The sequence below is a fragment of the Mus caroli genome, chromosome 10 (assembly GCF_900094665.2).
Source record: "Mus caroli chromosome 10, CAROLI_EIJ_v1.1, whole genome shotgun sequence".
In the NCBI taxonomy this organism is placed as follows: Eukaryota; Metazoa; Chordata; class Mammalia; order Rodentia; family Muridae; genus Mus; species Mus caroli.
The window spans coordinates 1,876,219-1,891,031 of record NC_034579.1 but is presented as its reverse complement, the minus strand read 5'-3'; the positions used below and the strand labels follow the sequence as shown (position 1 = coordinate 1,891,031).

General features: G+C 43.4%; 1 protein-coding gene across 13 annotated transcripts in view; it reads left to right on the top strand.

Moving 5' to 3' along the window:
• Syne1 (spectrin repeat containing nuclear envelope protein 1) overlaps window positions 1–14,813 on the top strand; it is a 444,430-nt gene that overhangs the window by 294,604 nt on the left and 135,013 nt on the right. For all 13 annotated transcript variants that reach the window (XM_029482408.1, XM_029482403.1, XM_029482399.1 and 10 more), the window contains 3 exons: window positions 5,238–5,432; window positions 7,901–8,074; window positions 12,492–12,683. In XM_029482408.1, the coding sequence (XP_029338268.1) occupies window positions 5,238–5,432; window positions 7,901–8,074; window positions 12,492–12,683 (561 nt within the window). The remainder of the gene's footprint in view (window positions 1–5,237; window positions 5,433–7,900; window positions 8,075–12,491; window positions 12,684–14,813) is intronic.

Sequence of the window (14,813 nt, the reverse complement as noted above, 5' to 3'; positions counted from 1 at the left end):
CTTTTGGAATGGAATAAGTTCTGTGTGGCCCCACTATTAAAGGATTGGGCTTCAGTGAAGCTCCAAGTATACGTGTGTGTGTGTGTGTGTGTGTGAGAGAGAGAGAGAGAGAGAGAGAGAGAGAGAGAGAGAGAGAAAGAGAACACAACTCCTCATTACTTAAATCTCAGTGGATTTGGCAGATCAGAGGTACAGTGAAGTCACATATATAAAATATGAACTGATCAAATCCTCCATCCTGGCCCCTCCCCCTTTGTCAGATCCCTTTCCTGACTTCTAGTAATCTCTAGCCACTTGTCTAACTCTGTTCCTGTCGCTCGCATGTCCTCTTTATCACCACGCGTCAGCGCCGACCCAAAGAAACCTCCCTCTCCCCCTCCTCTCACAGTAGTTGGATCAGCTCCTGTGGGCCAGCTGCTGGCCATGAGCTCTTCTCTGAATTATGAGACTGAAGGTGTGTTTAGCTTCCAGATGGATGTCTTTACATATTACAAAATGAAAACCACGTAGCAAAATTAGTTAAAGCATACAACTCATTGACATTTAAAATGGTTATATCATACAAGCACCACCTCTCTCTGTTTGTAAAATGTTTTCATCACTCCAAATAGTATCTTCCTGGTTGTCACCAAGCTTGGATGCTGGGCCAGAAGTTGGGCAGGGAGGACGGCCTGAGCAGGGCAGAACTGACAGTTCCAAGGAGCCAAACCACGCTTTTTCTTACTGCAGATTATTCAGAGAAGGAGAGAAGGAGATAGAAGCAGAAGCCAGGGACGTCACCACACCCCCGATCAGCCGAATCTACTGAGATTTAATGAGGACTTGTGTTTTTTCTTTCTGGTCATTTCTTATGTGAATTAGGCACCAACTGTATTATGAGTTAGAAATAATTCACTTAGATGTATCGAACACCCCCTAGGCCAACAGCCAAAAGACTAGCTTTTTATAAATATATGATTTGAAAGTAACTGGGGGTGAATCACCAGCATGGTGTGGAGAAAACAGAAATATTATTGTGAGCTATATAAGAAAAAAGGGAGTGGGGAGTAGATTAAGAGACATCTAGCCCATGTGTAGCGCGAGAATTGGAATAATAACAGGTAGGAGGAAGGCACTGTATGCACAGCTGTGAGAAGGTGGAGGAGAGTGAGGGGGAGGATGAGTGTGGCTTACAACTGCAGAAGAGGAGGAGACATAATGAGGCCTGTTCTCTAATTATAGAGGAGGCTAAAATCTGAACAAATAATACAGAGTTTTTATTTTTTGACAATTGGGTCTTCAGCAAGTGATCATAATTAATAATGCATGACACTACTTTGAATGAACAATTAAGAGAGTCAGTCTATAATGTCAATGAGATCTCAAAACTCCTTCACCCCCAAGTCTGGGCATGTTGCTGGTACCTATAAATAATGAGGCAGGGATTGCACATTCAAAGGCACCCATAGATTATATGGCTCGATAAAAGATGTTGCAAATATAAAAAAACTATATCTCAACAGAACAGAAGTTCTCCTTGGGTGCAGTGGCAAGGATATACAACCCCAGAATTTGTCAGGCAGAAGCAGGAGAATCAGGAGTTTGAGGCCATTCTCTTACACAACAAATTGGAGGTCTGATCTATGTAGTCCCTGTTTCAAAACAAACAACCAAAGAAACACAAGCAAATGAACAAACAACCCCCATCCTCCACACCCAGGAAGGGAGAAGATAGCTAAAGTTGAAAAATAAGGGGGCTGAAGAGATAGCTGAGAACACTGACTGCTCTTCCAGAGGTCCTGAGTTCAATTCCCAGCAACCACATGGTGACTCACTGTAATGAGACCTGGCACCCTCTTCTGGTGTGTCTGAAGACAGCTACAGTGTACTCATATACACTTAAAATAAATAAATCCAAAAAAAAAAAAGAAAAAAAAGAAAAGAAAAAGAGAAAAAGAAGTCCTACCACTTAGAGAACTGGTTCCCAACCTTCCTAATGCCTTTAATACACTTCTTTATACACTTCTTTAATAACCCCCCTTTAGTACACTTCTTCACGCTGCAGTGACCCCCAATCATAAGATTATTTTTATTGCTGTAACAGTAATTTTACTACTGTTACAAATCATAATGTAAATATCTGATAATCAGGAGATCTGATCTGTGATTCCTAGAGGGACCTCCACCCCCAGGCTGAGAACCACTGACTTACAGAGATTACAGAGCTCTAAGGATGAAGAGAGAGCATCCTTTGCACAGCAGTGAGCTTCCAAGAACAGATGCATCTGGCTCAGAGCAAGATTATACTGCAAGGTAGAAAGGGGAGAGAAGGGAGGGGCAAGGCAAGAAGGAAAGGTGGTGGTACCTCCATTTGTACACACGCTGGGAACAAAGGAGTGTGATAAATTAAACTGGATTATAGTAGACCTAAGTACGAAGTTAGCATTAAAAAAGAAAAAGATAAATGAACTCTTATGATGCTGCTGACCATAGTGCCACAGTGATTAGATTTTTCTTAATTTCTGACCCATCATATACCAACAGTTTTTCAAATTAAATTCTCATCTTGTCATGATGATGCCAGATGGTTGTAAAGTTTCTTAACACGTGTTTTCCATATTCCTATCTCCTCATACACCTGTCTAGAAGCTTTTGAAAAAGTAACACCATTCCATTTATTAACCATGTTCTCATTTGTTTTCGTTTAAGTCCTGGGGAGCCTATGGGCTATAGGATGCTAAGCCCTATTTCTGCCACTGAAGCTACTTAACATTCCTTACTCAATATCCCTTTTAAAGATAGGGTGCCACATGATAATCCTGATGCAGGAGGCCAAGTTTTCTCAAACAGAACACCCAAAGCTCGAACTATTAAGGAAAAAATATTATTCTGTAATCATATTTAAAACTTCTGTTTTAGCTGGGAGTGGTGGTCCATGCCTTTAAGTCCCAGCAAAGGCAGGCGGGTCTTTGGGACTTGGAAGCAAGTTGGCAGTCTTACATACAGTGAGTTCCACCATGACAGCCAAGGCTACACACTGGGGCTAGGCTCAAGAAAACAAAACAAATCTAAAACACAACTTTCTTATCTTCAAAAGAAGGCACCATTGAAGAAATCTTGTTGCTAATGGAGAAACCAACACTGCTGGAGCAGACATCTATAGTACAGGGAAGCAAAAGCAGCCTAGGAAGGAAAGACTCCAGGGAGATCAGGCAGAGACCACCACAGAGGCCACCACAGAGGAGGATTCTGTCTTAGGCATCAACAACACGAAACTACAGAATGAAACTCCAGAGGCTTCTACTAGGAACCCAGGAAAAAGTTCGAAACTACAGTGATTCACAGAGCAGTTGGCAGTGGGATAGTAAACAAAGCTGAAAGTGAGCAGCTCTCCCCAGGGAGAGTAACCCCAGAGTAGCTCTCTGTCCACATAGCAGCTTATTCACAGAAATGGCAAGCCTAGGGCAGACATGTTTGCCTAACCACGGGTGACTGGGAAGCCTGGAGGTAACCACAGAGAAGAAGTCAAAAGGGCCTTGCCATGGTCTGGAAATTCAAGTTATTTCCTGGTCGGTATGGTAGCACCCTGGGGGTCTACAGCTTGTGCAGAACCAGGGAGCCGTGCCCCCACTTCCTGTCTAGGTCTATGTGATATCTTGGACGTAACAATCAGTTAAAATTCAGTTGGTCACACTATTAGGGAAGAGAGGTGTTTCTTTCTTGTTCATTTTACAATTATTTTAATGTAATCAGTTTTTAAATGCAATTATTTTAATTCTTTAATATTATTTTAATTGTTTTAATATTATCAACCTCTGAGGAGGTACTGTGCCTACTGTGATGTCTGCAGTCTGTGGAAGAACTAATACAAGCAAAGGTATTAGTTTGGTCTGTGCTACATGTTGCTTCACTGGGCCACAGGTATCTTTCCTATACTACCTAGCTTTATGATAGGCCGTTTAATTTCTAAGTAGGAATTTTCTGTGTGAAGACCCCAGTCTCAAAAAATCACAAAACTAAATAAAAGGTAAATAGATGGAGTTGGATGGTTGGATGGATGGGTGGATGGTGACCTATATAGTACTGGGGATGTACCATTAGTAGCCTGACTGCCTAAGGATGCACAACCCCTACGTCAAATCCTAGGAGCAATGGAACAGAGAATTTGGTAGTGTGAGCTTGCAATCTCAGTGGAGGCAGGGAAGACCAGGATTAAAGTCACCCTAAGCTATAAAGAGAGTTTCAGGGCAGCCTGAGCTACAAGAAACCCTGTCTCAAAAACAAAAACAGGGTTGGGTGTGTTGTTCCATACCTTTAATCCCAACACCAGGGAGGGAGGTATCTAGTCTACGTGAGTTTTAGCCCATCCAGGGCTATATAGTTAAGACTTTATCTCAAAAACAAACCAGACCAGAATTAAGGAATAGATAGTAAGTTAGTCATTTCAAAATTCTTTTCCTTTTAAGGGCAGGGCTGGGAGGCAGGATAGATAAGGTGGCATTTAGGAGTTACTTTAAATCACTCTTGTTTAAGGGTTAATGCAGAGAGCTTTGTTATCTTGTGTGGTGACACTAGACAGTTTGCGGATTTGATTGTTATCTCTTCATTCTTGGAATGCTGACAAACGCATTGCTCTATATCTGGTGACAGGGAATTTCAGCAAAGTGACTACGCCAATTTGGGTTTTTAATCTTTTGTTTTGTGGGCCAGTGAAGGAGCCTATCCTAAAAGTAGAGCCATCATCTGTAATTGCTATTTAAAGCTACATACTATGATTGCCATGCCATTGAACTGTGCGAGCTGAGTGAAGTGGCTGGGTTAGGGGTCTGCCTTGGAGGTGGTCAGCTTCGGAAAGCATCTGGAACCTTGGCAGACAACTCTGGAGAAAGCCAATGGCCTGGAAGTCAGTCCCAGAAAACTGTGAGCTTTTGGGTTAGATACAGAAGGAAGAGAATGAATGTGGACGGACTTGAAGATTCCTCTCCTGTTACGAATGGGCGTGGTGGAAACCAGAAATGCTAGTTAATTTGTTGGAAGCCATGTAAGCTTAGTTTAAGTTAGTCCCCAGCATCCAGGTCAGAACTGTCCCAACTTCCAGCTCCACAACGTCATTCTGAAAAGTTAAACTCAGTGACAGTCCTGACCTCTGGCTCAGCCGATGACATCAAAGTGAGAGTCTGCCATTGCCCCCAGTGGGTGTGTGGTGGCAAGGCCTGAAGTCCTCAGTCAAGAGAGTGATCCCACAGTCTTCCCCACAGGCCCTGATGGACGAGGTGCAGATGCTACAAGACGAGATCAATGGGCTCCAGGTGTCTCTTGCTGAGGAGCTGGTGGCCGAGTCTCAGGAGTCGGACCCTGCGGAGCAGCTAGCTCTGCAGTCCACGCTCACTGTCCTGGCTGAGAGAATGTCCACCATCAGGATGAAAGCAGCTGGCAAGCGGCAGCTTCTGGAGGTAAATGGGGTCTTGGAGGGGTTTCAGGTCCCACTTCTGAATCAAGCTTTAGCTTCTGTTAGCAGTTCTGGGTACCAATGTGAACCACATGGGTTTTGCTGTTTAAATTACTGGTATCCTCTTTGATAGATGTATTTTTCAAACTTTTACTCTTTCCCTCTCCCCCTCCTTTTCCCCCTCCCTCTCTCTCCCCTTCCTTCTACCTCCCTCCCTCTTCCCTCCTTTTCTCCTCCCTTCTGCTCCCCCTCCCCCTTCCCCTCTCCCTCTCCCCCTTTCCCTCTCCCCCTCCTCACTCACACCCTGATAAACGTGTCTGCCCTCATATCTCCATAGTCTCACATGTTCTTATTCCCATCAGACCCCTTTGTCTGCCCAAAAAGTTTTACTTCTTGCCAAGCTAGGGGGATACCCAGGGGGCCCCCACCTGCTCAGAGAAGAAGGGGGGTGTCTGAGGAAAGGATTTAGGGAGGGGTTGACCTAGAGGGGGGCAATGAGTGGAATGTAAAGTGAGTAAATAAAAAATAAAATTACTTTTAAAAGTTTTACTTCTACTTTCATGTCATATATATGCCGAGTTTTATATATCTGTGTATGGGGACCACTGGAGAGAAGGGATATAGTAATTGTCTTTTGGCAATAAGCATAATTCACTTCATGTAATTACCTTCATTCATGTCAATCTTTCTGCTAATGATGTCATTATATTCTTACTTATGGCTGTAAATATTCCATTGTGAACACACACACACACCCCACACATGTATGCACTTCACATAACATTTTCCTTACCCATGATCTGTTGTTGGGCACCTAGGCTCGCTCTATAATTTGGCAGTTGTGAGTGTTGCAATAGACATTGGAGGGAGAGTGATCCTTACTGTTTCCCAGCCCTAGGAAGCTGGTACTACGTTTACCCCGGGGCTGGATCACAGCGCACAGTCACTCAGGATGTATCTATGGCTGTGCCCCAGAGGAGAGACACTGAGAATGCAGAGAGCTGGTCTTTGGTTGACTAGAGTCTCATGGACAGGAGCTGTAGATCTGAGCAATGGCTTGCTATGTTTAAGTAAGAGCCTACAATGAATAGAATTCATTCTGTGAGGCATAAACCTGTTCACCATTAGTCAATCCAGGCATATTAACTTGTGAAGATACTTTTTGACTTCTGTTGCCTGTGCTATTTGCTTTAAATATTATTTAATAGGTAGATTTTGGCAGCAATGATATATGTGGTAAAAATCAGCTGTTCTTTTCTTTATATTTTCTTCCCTATAATTATTGGCTTTTGGCACATGCGATGTTTATGCAGCTGCTTCTGCGATTCATTTGAGTGTGGGCTTCAGATGAGCTCTGAGAGCTTCTGGCTTCTCTTATCTCTGGATCATAATGTCCCCAATATATTTCTTATGCACACTGAATATTATTTTATTTGCTACTGATTCCATCCTGATTACATATATGATTGAAGATGTAAGCTCCTTGTAAATTGGCTAGCCACAAGATCCATCAAGTCATGTATCTATTCCATATTCTGCATAAGCTTAAAATATTGTTTTCCTACTTAACTAGTCCCCGTGTTAAGATCTGGAACCAGAGACAGGACCTGAGTGGTTAGAAGGTATCACTATTGTTGCAGAGGCCCTGGGTCCAGCTCCCAGAAAACACACAGTGGCTCACAGCCAGTTCCAGGAAGTCCTCTTCTGGCCTCTTCAGCACATGGTGCTCAGATAAATGTGTACGCAAAACACTTTTACACATAAAATTAAATACATGTTAAAGATAATACTGACAATTACTAGTGATACAGTTTTTAAAAGGAGGTGTTTGAAGGACTTAAAGGGGACTTTTTCGTTTCATCATATTGCCATTACTCGATGGAAAGTGTATGTGGGTTTTCAGAATAGGTTTGGCCTGAATGTTTCAGCATGAATTACTTGCATGAATTGAGAAAACTTGATACTTAGCCTAAAACTCTGGGTTTCTGCCTTATTCCAACTCAAGGACCACTTGCTGCTCCTTCCCACAGGACTAACCGCCTAAATTGTTGCTCATTTATGTGGAGTTGATATCTCTTAGTCAGCTGCTGTCCCAAGCATGCCCTACCTTGGCTGAAATTGAGGGCAAGTGTCTGTTGTCATGGGCCAACTGCTTCTTGTCACTGTCTGATTCTAACCCTTGGCTGACTCCCTCATTTCCATGACTGCCAGATCCTATAGGAATCTTGAGGATGCCTCGTTCAACTCTGGGGCACATACGTTCATGGTGTGTGTGTGGGGGGGAGGGTCAGAGGGGACTCATCACATGCTAATGCTGAGACACAGAAACCCCAACTTAGTCTTCTCAGATGTAGTCTGAGCCTAGATGTTTGTGTGTGCAACCAGGGATGTTGTTCTGTTATACGGGACCTTTTAAGTTCTCAGTGTTCAGTGCTCCCTCCAACCCCCCCCCCTTTTGTTCTAATTCCTCAGGAGAAGCTAAATGATCAGCTGGAGGAGCAGAGACAGGAGCAGGCTCTGCAGAGGTACCGCTGTGAGGCAGATGAGCTGGACCACTGGCTGCTGAACACGAAGGCTACCCTGGATGTTGCACTGGGTACATCCCAGGAGCCCATGGACATGGATGCCCAGCTGGTGGACTGCCAGGTACAAAGATGCTCTAGTGCCATGGTTCTCAGCCTGTGGGTCAAGACCCCTTCAGGAGTCACACACCAGATATCCTATCCTGTATATCTGCTATTTGCACTATGAATCAAACCAGAACAAAATTATGAAGTAGCAACAAAATAATTTTATGGTTGGGGGAGGTCACCAGAACATGAGGAACTGTATTAAGGGGTCTCAGCATCGGGAAGGTTGAGAGTCACTGCTCTACACGATGAAGGGAAGGATGTGTGCCTACCTCGTGAAGGACACTGTAAAACTGCAGGTAATATACCCATAAGGTCCTGATATAGATATATGAGCTTCCACAAGTTTGAGACTTTACATATTTTCAGAGTCCATCATTACAGCAAAAATAAAATTCAAATCTGGAATTGGTTCTTATAAACATTGCCAGTGGTAGCTCGTCTTTAAAAATATTGAGGGACTAGAAGATGGCTCAGCAGGTAAGAGTGATCCCTAGTCTTCCAGAAGATCCGTGCTCAGTTCCCAACATCCAGAGCAGGCGACTGCTTGCCTGTAACTCCGGCTCCCGGGCATCCGGTGCCTCTGGACAAGGGTCTGCACTCGAGTGCACATATGCATAGTCACATAACTGGAAAAAAAAAGATCTAAAACAGAACTGAAAATAGTTTTTGAAGAGAATTTCAACATAGTGGCTTACATCTCTAAGTCTGTAATCCTAGTATTTTTTATCAACGCTTTTTTCTCTTATAGTTATTTAAGTCTTACTTTGTAGTCCTCTTGACCCAGAATGCATTATGTAACACAGGCTGGCCTCAGACTCCACCCCAGTGCTGGGACTGCAGACCACTGAGGCTGTCTAAACTCTTAGCGTCTTGACTACCATTTTGTAAAACTATAGATACCAGGATATTTATAGTGTCTGTATTTAATGGCTAAAAAGAAATATAATAGTTTATATTGCAGTAGTTGTGCATGCCTTTAATCCCAGCATGCAGGAGGCAAAGGCAGGTGGATCTCTGAGTTCCAGGCCAGCCTGGTCTACTGAGTGAGTTCTAGGACAGCCAAGGCTATACAGAGAAACCCTGTCTCAAAAAACAAAACAAAACAAAACAAAATAAAACAAAGCAAAACAAAACAAAACAACCAACTGACCAAAGAAATGTGAACTAAATAAGAAGAAGTAGTATCAGTAAGTCAAACTGAAATAAATGTAATTAATTGGAAGCCCCCATGAGTGCTCTGTTGCCATTTTGAACACAGTTCTCACACGGTACCTGAGAAGCCAGGGTTAGGAAGCCAGGGAGTCTGCTGTCTTTCCAAAGGTGCAGTGTGCTTCCCTCTGTGCCAGGTTTCTACGAACTGACATAANNGGGGGGGGGGGGTCCATAAAGGTTATACAGCCTAAGAACTGTTCCAGAAAAGAGTTCCAGGCCAGGTTTCTAAGAACTGACATAAGNGGGGGGGGGGGGTCCATAAAGGTTATACAGCCTAAGAACTGTTCCAGAAAAGAGTTCCAGGCCAGGTTTCTAAGAACTGACATAAGCGGGGGGGGGGGGTCCATAAAGGTTATACAGCCTAAGAACTGTTCCAGAAAAGAGTTCCAAGCTTGGTTTGACCTTTGGTTTGATTCTGGGAATCAAATCCAGACACTTTATTACTGCATCAGCCCCCCAGCTCCTTAGATGTTGTCAATGTCAATGTGTCTTTTTTCTCCCTCCCTCCCTCCCTCCCTCCCTCCCCTCTTTGCATTTCTTTTCTTTTCTTCTCTTTTCTCAAGAAATAGCATGGATCAAACTTAAGAGCCTCATTTGCTAGGCAAGGTCCCCATCACTGTGTTATAACCCTAGCCTTACATAGAGGTCGTTATTGTTATTATTTATTATAGATACTGGTGCTGACTTCTTGCTACTATAAAAAAGAAATCCCTGAGATAATCAACTTAAAAAGCAGAAAGGCTTATTTCCACACTGCTGAAAGGTCTTGTCCATCACTCCAGCACTGTTTTAGACAGACAGAGCACATGGGAGAAGGCCTGCTCATTCATTGTCTGGCACTAAAGGGAAGGACAAATATAAGCATCCACAATCCACTTAAACAAAGTACCTAAAATCCCCCTTAAAACCCTGTATCATAAAGGTTTCTATCTCCTTCAAATAGGACCAAGCCGAGGACCAAACTCTTAATGTCTGCTTGTAGGAGGCATTCCAGATCCAATAGAGCACGAAACAGTAAACCTGTATGTGTCCACCATCAAACTTCATGATTATTAACATATTACACTTCCTATGTGAGTGAAATATGATTGAAATCTTTCATCCAAATGGCTGGGGAGATGGCCTAGCAGCTAAGAGCACTGGCTGCTTTTCCAGAGGACCTGAGTTCAATTCTCAGCACACAGTTACTCCCATCTGTAACCATAGTCTCAGGGGACCTGATGCCCCCTTCTGGCCTCCTTGGGCAGTGCATGTGTGTTGCACAGATGTATATGCAGGCAAATACACATACACATAAAAAACTGAAATGAAAAAAAAAATAAAATAAAAAAGAATGTCCAGAAAACCCTGTCCAGTCCACTGGGCTAAATATCAGTGAGCACAATTTCATGTTTCACCCATGTGTCAAAAGAGATACACCAACAGCTTTAACTAGTTAAATCTACTTTTTAATGTGTGTAGGTTCCACAGTCGCCTTCTTTATTCATGCTGTGTGGTTTATGATATTGATCACTCGCATTTAGGTCATACAATGCTTTAAGTGTTTCTCTGAGTGCCAGGAACATGGTTCTCTGGCCTGATCATGGAGATTAAACGAGTGGGTTGGAACATATTCTATTATTCCTAGCCTCTTTTCTGCTGTCAGAAGTTGTGGCATCAATTTAAATGTTTTCTTTTAGGGGTTAAGATTAACACCCAAGCTAGTGTTTCAGCCAAGCTATTGTGCCAACCCCTCTTTTGGATGTATATGTTTTCAAAGAAATTCACAAAGCCTACAGAAACCTGACCCTATTCTGACAGTACAGCTCAGGACATTTACAAAGCAGTAAAATGTGTTTTCATAGCATTTAAAGGAATTAGAAGCATATGGCATTGAAACTAAGCAGATCAATCAACTTGATTTTTCAGATCTAATATTTATTTGAAACCATTCAAAATACAGGTATGAATCCAGTTAAAAGTTAGACCCTAGTAAGTTATGGAAATGTTAAAGAAAATCTTATGAATTTAAAATCTAGAATTAAAAAAATCTTCTTCATAATTATAATTGGCTGTGACATAGTATTGGAGTCACATGGGAGGTGTAGTGGTATCCACCTTTAATCCCAGCATTTGGGAGACAGTATAGGAGACTCTCTAGGAGGTTAAGGCTAGCCTGAACTACATCAAGAGTTCCAGGATAACCTAGGGTTATGTAGTGAGATCCTGTCTCAGGAAAAGAAAGAAAGAAAAAGAAAAGAGACAGAGACGGAGACAGAGAAGGATGGCGGGAAGGAGGGAAGAAGGGAAGGAGAGAGACCAAGAAAGAGAGAGAGATACAGACAGACAGACAGACACTGGTCCTGCCTTGAGCATTTGGAACATCAAAGCCCAGCCCCAGTGACAAACTTCCTCCAACAAAGCCACACCTCCTAACAGTGCCACTCTCTATGAGAGCCATTTTCATCTAAACCACTCTAGAACTCCGTTTCAAAGAGTTTAGAGGCTAAGTTCATAAAAAAAACACCACAATTTATGTAGAAAAATAAAATGATTATTTATTTTCAGTCTTCTGTTTTTCCCAGTTTTATAAAAGATCTTACTTTTAAAGAAAGAGATAATTTCTTTTCTGTTTAGTCTCAATCTCAGAGGAAAAACTTTAATATTTGTGATGGAGATGAGAAAAATATTTTAAAATATAAGATCAAAATGGGTCCTATTTTTAAAAAGAAGATGACAGAAGCTGATTGTGGTACGATAAAACCCATAATTTCATCTCTGGGGATGCTAAGGCAGGAGGATTGCAATTTAGTAGGCAGCATGGTCTTCAAGATCAATGGTTTGAAAGAAATTCCTTTTTAAATCAACAAGAAGTTTGTTGTGTGGTAATTCTACTAACATTAGTAATCTAATGCTAAAGTAATGAGACTAATAATGGAGTGGCATTTGAGCAGCAGCCCTTTCTTTGTGCTTGTTCACTATGCCAAATGTGTTTTCCATATGACTTTTCCAGTGTATTTTAATTATAAAGCATCTATTTAAAAAAGAGAGAGAGAGAGAGAAAGAAAAGGTAAGACATATAGGCGCCCCTGCCCCTCCCCAAGCACATACCTTATTCTTCAAAGCAGAAGAAGCCAGATACCTGCCTATGTGGTAAGTGACTATTGAAGGCTGTGCTTAGAAACAATCTCCAGGGGCTGTCAAGATGTGAGAATTCTGTCCCTGCTGTGTTTTTCCAGAACATGCTGGTGGAAATTGAACAGAAAGTGGTGGCCCTGTCTCAGCTGTCTGTGCACAATGAGAACCTGCTGTTGGAGGGCAAGGCTCACACGAAAGAGGAGGCCGAGCAGCTAGCAGTGAAGCTGAGACTACTCAAAGGGAGCCTTGGGGAGCTGCAGAGGGCCCTGCATGACAGACAGCTCAACATGCAGGTGAGCATGGCTACCTAGGCTGGGCTGGCATGGCACTTGTGACACACTTACCACATACATCTCTGTGAGTGTGGCAGTGGAGAGAAAATGTTGGAGCTGAATACACATCTATGCAGGCTTGGTTTCAGTAACACATCAGCATGTATATTTTCACTCTGCTTTGGGTCTGGGTTTCCAGCTATGCTGTTAGCATTGATTGACCAGTATGTGGATCTGAGCATGAAAGGTGCCCTCCTTTTCCTGTCCTCTTCCCTCCCCTCCTCTCCCCTCCTCTCCCCCTCTTCTCCCCCTCCTCTCCCCCTCCTCTCCCCACCCTTTCCCTTTCACCCCTTTCCCTACCAGTCCCCTTCTATCCTGTCCTCTCCCCTCCCCTTCCCCTCCTTCTTCCTCTCGCTCCTCCCCCTCCTCCCCTCCCCTTCCTCCTCCACTCCCCTGCTCTCCCCTTCCTCATCCTCTCCCTTTCCTTCCCCTTCCCTCCCTTTCCCCTCCCCTTTCCTCCTTCCCCTCCCCCTCCCTTCCTCTCCTCTCCCCTCCCTCTTCCCCTTCCTCCCCTTCCCTCCTTTTCTTTCTCCTTTTTCTACCTTCATACCCTTCCTCTGGTCCCATATACCAGAATCAAATGCCCTGCAGATGTCAGCATTTATTGTGACCTTGAATTCCACTCCTAACCTGTTCTTCTCAGTGCTGTTGTAGACATGTGCAATGTAATATCTGTTGCCCACTTACTTAATTTTGTTGTGCAACAGCATGGGTATCAGTAAAGACCCAGTCTCTCCATTTCTCCTGGATAAACACGAGGTAATGCAGACCTAAGGACATGTGAAAGTCTCTTGAATGACAAGCTGTCTCTCTTCATAACGATCTCAGGTCAACGATGGGAGCAGTGTAAAGTTCACCCTATATAGACAGCAAACTGCTTTATGAAGAAATGGTTCATCTCGGGTTTAGCATCTTCAGGGTTCTGCTCTTCCAAGGAGTATTCTAGGAAGAAAGGTAGTGACTGCCCTACTTTTCCAAAATAAACATCCCTGGTGGCTCTACCCAGCAGGTCTCTAGTAACAGAAACTACCTGAGTTCTTCCTCCTGTGGCAGAAGGGAAAGCTGTCATCTCCAGGTTTGGATTCCTCTTGCCAGGGCTGCCTCAATTCCAAGGGGGAAAGAACTGAAGTATGAACTAGATTCTTAATCAGTTTTGCTTTCCGAGGGCCAAGTGTTAGCTTTCAAAATGACTGAGTCAGAAAACTTTACTAAGAAACCAAATATAACAACACAGAACACACAGTCTAAGCGAGTTTCCTGTGCATTTGTTTGTTTAATCTGAAGCTGTGGACTTGCTCAGTCAGACAGATGAATTCTTAGAACCTCAAAGTCCATCTGTGTAGAAATGGTTCTGAGAGCTCACAGTCCAATCGGCATCTTTTACAAGCACAACCTGTCTTTGGTGATTGACAAGACACTGGAGGTCCAAGGAGAGGAACCAATGTAGAAGTATGAGTGGAGCCTGTGGTCTGTGAGGAGCCTGTAAGGGATCTTCCAGGTGCACTCTGGGAAACAAAGGCTGGCTGAATTAAACAGCAGACAGGAAGCAGCCTGGATCCCAAGAGAAAAGGCAAAGAGGCTGACAGCCAGGACCAGTGTTTCCTCAGCTAGAATGGCTGTGACTGGGGACTTGAGTCTGGTGTGCTGACTCCTTGAGGTGCCCTTGTGTGCCTTGTGTTCCATCCTGCAAAGTTGTCATCTAACCTGCTTTGTCTCCCGGCCTGCGTGAGCCAGGGTCTCTGAGATCCTGCAATGGCGGTGTTCTCCAGTCTCCTGTGCCAGAACCCCACCCACCTAAACCGCTACTTCCCAGAAACCCACCATTTACCTTTGGGAGAAATTCCTGGGAAGGGGGGATGCTCAGAGAATGAGACGTGATGAGTCACCGACTCCAAACGTGTTGCAAGATACAAATAGCATCTTTTACACCCAGGACACTCACATTGTTCTACCTGATCTGGCTTCTCCAGGATCCGAAGGAAAAGGAAGTACATGCTCAGACCATAGGAGCTCATGTGGGGACATAGACTACACCTTCTACATTTGTAAAAAAGGTTTTATATATATATATATATATATATATATATATAT